At 32.4% G+C, this 7,437-nt stretch overlaps 1 protein-coding gene across 1 annotated transcript; it reads right to left on the reverse strand.

Annotated features, from left to right (window-relative positions):
* Window positions 1-680: 680 nt before the first annotated feature.
* LOC108339120 (ankyrin repeat-containing protein BDA1) lies at window positions 681-3,749 on the reverse strand. The gene is made up of 3 exons (XM_017576267.2): window positions 3,162-3,749; window positions 2,294-2,670; window positions 681-804 (listed from the first exon to the last, which is right to left on the reverse strand). The coding sequence occupies exons 1-3, from the start codon at window positions 3,747-3,749 to the stop codon at window positions 681-683; spliced, it is 1,089 nt and encodes a 362-aa protein (XP_017431756.2).
* Window positions 3,750-7,437: the final 3,688 nt, after the last annotated feature.

Raw genomic sequence — 7,437 nt, forward strand, 5'->3', positions numbered from 1 at the left:
AATGCTTGAAAAAGGCTCAAGGAGGTTTCTATGTGAATGATGGGTACTGGTTTAAAGTAGGGAAAAATTTGTATTCCCCAAGATTCACATAGAAAATCTTAGTCATGGAAATGCGTGAGGGGGACTTATAAGGAACTTTAGGGTTGATAAAAAGCATGCTTAAAGATAGATTCTTTTGGCCTTTTATGAGGAAGCATGTCCAAAGACATTTTCATAGCTGTGTTTCATGTTTACAAGCTAAATCTAGGCTTGTTGCTTGAGGGGGACTTATAAGGAACTTTAGGGTTGATAAAAAGCATGCTTAAAGATAGATTCTTTTGGCCCTTTATGAGGAAGCATGTCCAGAGGCATTTCCATAGATGTGTTTCATGTTTACAAGCTAAATTTAGGCTTAATTACTTGGGAGGATATTAGTATGGACTTTGTCCTAGGTCTTCTAAGAACTTTAACGGGTTGTGATACTATCTTTATGGTAATGTACATATTTCGTAAAATGGCACATTTTATTCCTTCTCACAAGCTAGATGATGCAATCAATATTGCAAAGTTATTCTTTAGAGATGTAGTTAAACTTCATGGTTTACCTCATACTATAGCCTCTTCCAGAGATCCTAAATTTCTTAATCACTTTTGGAGAACTTTATAAACTAAAATTAACAACCGGTCCGACCGAACATAACTTATTGAGGTGTGAAAAAAACACCAGCCACCGCAGCGATTGAATAGAAAAGGACTACGAGAATGGTGGCCGACAGGTTTGTGGTGATGTCATTGGGAGATACGACCATCAAAGAGACAATGTAGCTTAATAAAAAAAGCGATGCTGAAATATACAGTAGATTCCATCCAAGATTCCTAGGCATCATAAAAATAATTGATATAAGTAGGGGTGGGCAAACTGCACTATTTGCACTGCAGTATAAATCTATTACAATTAACTATAAAATAGTTTAAAAAAACTGAACTGCACTAGAAAATAGTTCAATAAAACTGAACTAAACTATTTTTTAGTTCAGTTAACTACAAAACAATTCAGTTAACTACAATGCACCTTTTTCTAATAAATAAATGTGGTTTTGCACTAGTACAACTGTCAATGGCTAATCATCGATAAAGTTAAAAGAATTAGTTCAATTTGATTTTTTTTTAATAATTACAAACAAATAAATTAATATTCAATAACATCACAGCATTTAAAAAAATTAAATTATAAATCTATATAATTAGAATTAGTAAATAATTATAATAAAAAATTTAAAAAATTTAATGAAATATTATTGGTACTATTTGATCATATTATTAAAATTAAATTAATAACTATAATTATTTATCATTACTATTTATTATTAATTTAAAAATATAAAATGTCTAAAATTTGATTCTCATATTAAATATAGTTTAATTTAATAATATAAATTTGTTTATATATTATTTTATATAGATTAAAAACTTAATCTCTAAAAAATATTTCTGTTTATCTCTGTTTTGCGTTATTCGAAATATTTTTATTTTGACAATTATCTAGTTTAATATAAAAACTCTCATTTTTCTTCTCTTCTCACCTTTTTCTGAATTCTCATATATATATATATATATATATATATAATATTATATTTTATAATTATTTACATAAGTACTATTATCTTTTTATTTTTACAATTATAGTTAATTTTATTAAGTTATAAAAATAATTACCAGTTTTTGAAATATAATTACAATATAATAAAATTTAGTTTTTTTTTAAAATATATAATTATTTTAGTATAAATTTAATAATAGCATTTTATTTTAATAATTATTATAATAATAGTTAACTTTTTAAGAGACTTGAAAAGAATATTTATTTATTTATATATATATATATATATATATATATATAAAAGTGACGTAAAAAAAATTGTCTCATGTCGTTATAGAAAACAAAATTAATAAAATCTAAATTATATATATATATATATATATATATATATATACCTGTACCTTTATTTTTTATGTTTGTGTTGTTGGAAATAGAAGAAGAGCAAAACAATTAAACAAGCAAAAGTAAAATAAAGTATATAGTTTGAAGTAGTTAACTAAACTGTTAATAAAAAAAGTTCAGATTTTTTGAACTGAACTACAAATAAGTATAATTCAGTTTTTATAAAAAGTAGTTTAGTTTTTATAGTACAAAATAGTATAGATAATCCATAGTTTATTATAATTTAGTTAATGATGCCCAGCCCTAGATATAAGGGACACAATAAAGGCAGACGAGTTTGTGATCGAAAAGAGCATAAAGTTCGAGGTTGACATCACTGATTTCCCTTCATAAACTTTTGATGAATTTGATGCCACATGAATGGCAGTGTTATTAGTCCCAGCTGCTTGATGAACTCCACCAGGTGGACTCACTGCTGCGTTATAGGTGGCGGTTGCAACAAGAGTAGCCACTATCAAGTACACTCTACGTATCTCATCCGACATGTTCCCCCTGTTACCAGTTTTTCGAATTAGCCACTCTCTCATTGATACGATTAACGAACGGACTTTCTTTCTTATCTTAACTCTTGCTTCGGCCCTGGCCAGATTATTCTTAATTTCTTCGTCTTTTATTATATCAAATGCCGTTTCGCCACTCAAATTTGCAGCATCTAAATCTGTCATGTTCTCCATCAACAATCGCATTGCCTGTACGAACACAATTCACAAGTTAATTATAGCTTCCATCGTTTTAGATAAATTACTCTAGTTAACTTATGAATCACTTTGACTGTAATTCAATTATAAAACTTTTTCCATCCTTGAGTTTCCAACAACTGCCACTAGGTATTTTAAAGCATTTGTTGAGAAGTATTTAAAACAATCAACTATAGATCCACCAAAGTTTTGTTTTTCCCATTAAGAAAAACTTTAATTGCATACTTTACAATTGATATTCTATTTACGTACAAGAGAAAATTTAAATCACAACCAATTTTAAAGCCAAAAAAAATTAAGAATTAATTTAAATACTAGCTTATAAATTAAAAATTATTAATTTTTATAATCACTATTATAAAATTAGGAATTAATTAAATTCTATATTAGTCATTAACATTAACTAAAAAAATATTAGTGTATAAATTAGTCATTAATTAATATATTATTAAATGAATACTAAACTCATATTTAAATGATACCTCCGTGTCATTGTTTGTTGCTGCAATGTGTAAAATGGTGTTGCCGTCAACGTCTTTCTGATTCAGAATGGCTTGCAACTCCACCGTATTTGTCGTGAGCCATCTAAGTAAGAACCTAAAAGTATCTAACCTCCGGTTTTTAACAGCAAAATGCAGTGCAGTCTCATTTCTAACGGTCAAATCTTTTACGGAATCTGGGCAAGCTCTGAGAAACTCAGTTAACAGGTGTATGTCTCCGGATTCACTTGCCAAATGCAAAAGAGTGAGACCTTCTCTCCTTTTGTCTCGAACGAGTTCTTTGTCCATGTTTATAAGCTGAAGGACCATTGCAGTGTCGCCATTTTCGAGAGCAAGGTGGATCGGTCTGCGTCCTTGGGGATTGAACTTCCAAGCAAATGAAGGTTTCAGTGTCATGATCTCCGCAGCAAACTGAACCTGCCCTGCACGTGCAGCAACATGCAAGGGAGATTCAACAAATGGTATTGAATCTATTGCTTCTAAAACACACGGATCATTTTCAATGATTTCGTAGAGACTGTTTACGTCTCCTTGTCGTGCTGCAAACTCCACCCAGTACACACTCTGCATTTTTTTGGGGTGTTTTTTGGCTTTGCCAATAATTATTTGTTGTCGGTTTCCAACAACGATTTTAGTATGGAAGACTTTGATGGAATCGATTTGAGCTTCAATCTTAATATATGAGGTAGCAAGTTGCTACACAACGGAAAAAATAATGTTTTATTGTTGTTGTCACATGACATGACAATAAGAAATACCTTTTATTCCAGCTTGACTTGAAAAAAAGAGAGCTTAAGGTAGGTGAGAAGCATCTCGAAAAAACATGTAGGTGACATATGTTACAAGAGTTTTACACCTCTGTCTTCTATATTTCAAATCAAATTTTTTTAACGAAATCAGAAACACAATTTGTTATGTGTATACGTGTTTTTCATATTGATGATGCTAGTAATTTTTATCTAATCAATTTTAACAATTTCATGAAATTTAATGGTATCTTTTATTAAATTTCGTATCGTCGTACTTGTCGATAGAGTAGTTAAAAGTAAAGATACTCATCTTATTGAAACTAATGAAACACTTTTTCACTATCATCTTTCTCATAATTTTTTGACGAGTTGATTTGAAAACACTAGTTAGTGGAATGAAAGGTTAGATCAAACGACCACGCAATCACACAACTCATGTTCTAAAACAATGTTCTAAAACAACTTGGATAAATATAACAAGTCAAAAATAAGGATCAGAAGACTCAAGCAGTGCAAGAGCAAAATGCAGTATCATACGATTATGTTGACCATACGAGTCAACCTAGTGTGGGAAAACAGTGAACTTCTACAAGAGAGTATATGAGTCAAAGAAGCATCAAATGAGTCCAGAAGTAAACAAGTAAAGAAAAAGAATTAGATAACTTAGAAGTATACACTAAACGAGTCAATACAAAAGACACACTTAGATATAACACTAGTACAGGATAAAGCAATGGCTTCGGTTAAATAACTTAATATGATTCGGTTCTACAACCGAGTCATATTCGGACGGTGTAAAAGAGAGTGGCTTTATGCATCGGTTCTGAACCGGGTTGAAAAAATACAGGATGATGCCTCGGTTCTAAAATAACCGAGGCAATTGCTTATTTTTTTTTTCAAAACAATCCACTTCTACCTCTCCGTTACACTGTCCAGACAAGCAAAGTTATTGAATTTTTTTTCCATTTCACAGATCCAAATATCAGAAGAGATACACAAAACCAAATATCAGAATAGCAAAAAGAGTTATTGAATTTTTTCCCCTTTCAGAGAACCAAATCTCATAACATAGAACCAAATATCATAACAACACAGAAAAATCAACTACACCAACCTTAACAAAATTTCTCCCAAAACAACAGAGAAAAAAAGCATGGATTTTGATACAGTGAGCGTTTAGGGAAGAAGAAAAGATTTGGGGAAGAAGGGAAGTTGCTTGCCACCGCTGCAGGACGCCCTCGCCGCGACCTCGCCTGACCTTGCCGCGACCTCGCCTGACCTCGCCGCGACCTCGCCTGACCTTAGATCTTCTCTGCTCGTCAAACGCCTGCACTTAGATCTTCTCGCCAAACGCCTCGCCTGACCTCGCCTGACCTCGCCGAACCTCGCCTGACCTCGCCTGATCTTCTCTGCTCGCCAAACGCCTTAGATTGGCGAGCCTCCCATCACCGCCGTCGCGGTACTCGTCTCCACCATCGCGCCTCCCCTCTGCTTTCGACGCCGGCCACCATCGCGCCCCCCCTCCGCTTTCGACGCCGGTCACCATCGCGCTTCCCCTCCGCTTTCAACGCCGGCCACCATCGCGTCTCGTCCTTGCACCGTGGCTGTCAAGTGGGAAAGGAGAAGAGAGATCGCGCCCTCTCTGTTTCGATGAAAGTGAGATGAGGAAAGAACGAGCGAGAGGGGAGATGAGAGTGAGATGAGGAAAGAACGAGCGAGAGGGGAGATGAGCGTGAGATGAGAGTGTTAGAGGAAAATGTATGGAAAAAATGAAAAAGCAGACTTTTCAGACTGATTTGACCGGGTAATAGGCATCGGTTTTACCTTTAACCGAGTCAATAGGGAGGGGTTCAGACTTTTCAGTGACCAGCAGAGGTGTATAGGCTTCGGTCTCATTCCAAACAAAGCAATAGGGAGGGGTTTAGGCACCGGTTTCGTAGCAAATCGAGGCAGTAGTTACGTTATAGGCACCAGTTTTGTGTTAACCGAAGCAATATAGCTTTTGAACCTCGAGTTGGATGGGGACCGAGGTATATAACCTTGTACGCTTCGGTTTCTCAATAACCGAAGCGTATATGGGACGTCAGAATCCGCTTTTTTTACCAGTGTAAACAAGTATCTAGTGGATGAGTGACAAGTACATATTTATGTTCTCTTTTAAACTTTAATCTTTGTTTCTTAAATGGTTTTTATGCTTAAAATGTTGCTAAAATAAGGATTTATTCTAAGATATCCTAAGGATTTATTCTAAGATAGTCAAATAAGTTTGAGATATAAAAATAGGTTAAAAATAAATTTTTAGTTAAATGTCCTCTAAATATTCTGATGCGTTTTGATGGAGTTGAAGCTAAGTTTAAGTTCATGGATTAGCCAAGTTACAATAAATCAAGTCTAAGTATTGCATGAAAAAGACAACTAAAATGGGAAAACGTGAACAATGTTTCGTTAAGACAAGAAAAAGGAAAGAGTCACAAAAATTGCACCTTGTGTTTTTTTCTATCTTTTTTCCAAAAAAAAAAAAGAGTTTTCATAATTAAAAAATATTTATGATAAAAGATAATTTAGAGCCAATATATCTTTAGATATTTTATTTCATTTTTTAAATAATTATTATATTTAATTATCAAAAGATAATATTTGTCAAATCTTTTTAAATTTGACAAGATCTTCTTAAATCTTGTAGAGCTCCACAATAAACAAATATATCACTATGTCAAAAAAAGCTTTTTATACATGTTAAAAAAAGATTTTTGAGTAGGTATAAAAACATGAGATATAAAAAGTTTTCGTTTTTACACCAGTTCTAGAATCAGTATAAAAATTTTAACTTTTTACACCAGTTCTGTTTGTAACAGGTATAAAAGTTTGCTATTTATACCAGATATTCTATGATCAGGTATAAAAAAAACGTCTCTTTTATAAAAAAAAACTCACTTTTTATATTTGATGGAACCAGAGCAAGTGTAAAAGAAGCTCACTTTTATACCTGATGTTGTTATAACCGGTGTGAAAAACAAGACTTTTTATACTTGATGTGGCTTTAACCGGTGTAAAAAGTGACTTTTTTTAAATATTTTATTTGTATGTGCTACTATTCATATTCAGACTTGCATAAAATTCAATCCCAGAATACAATTTAAATAATCAATAACGAGTAAAATAATCAATATTGTTTCTATTAACACATCAAAATGTAATATTTAACTAACAAAGTTCCTAAATATATTTACTTAACATAGTTACTCATAAAATAGTTCCTAAACTCAAAATGTAATATCAAAACATCTAATCATTTACAAATGGTTAAAAAAAATGCAGCCCATTTTTCCTCAACATCCTTTATGACATGTTGCTCCATTGGAGACGTGTCATCAAATATCTACACAATGAATAATGAGTCAAGTTATAACATTAATGGCTTAAGATCTTAGTTATAAAATGTTCACTCCAAATTCCATGAGTCAACGACATTTGCGGATATAATTTTCTGCATGTGCCTCAGGACATAA

The sequence above is a fragment of the Vigna angularis genome, chromosome 5 (genome assembly GCF_016808095.1).
Source record: "Vigna angularis cultivar LongXiaoDou No.4 chromosome 5, ASM1680809v1, whole genome shotgun sequence".
In the NCBI taxonomy this organism is placed as follows: Eukaryota; Viridiplantae; Streptophyta; class Magnoliopsida; order Fabales; family Fabaceae; genus Vigna; species Vigna angularis.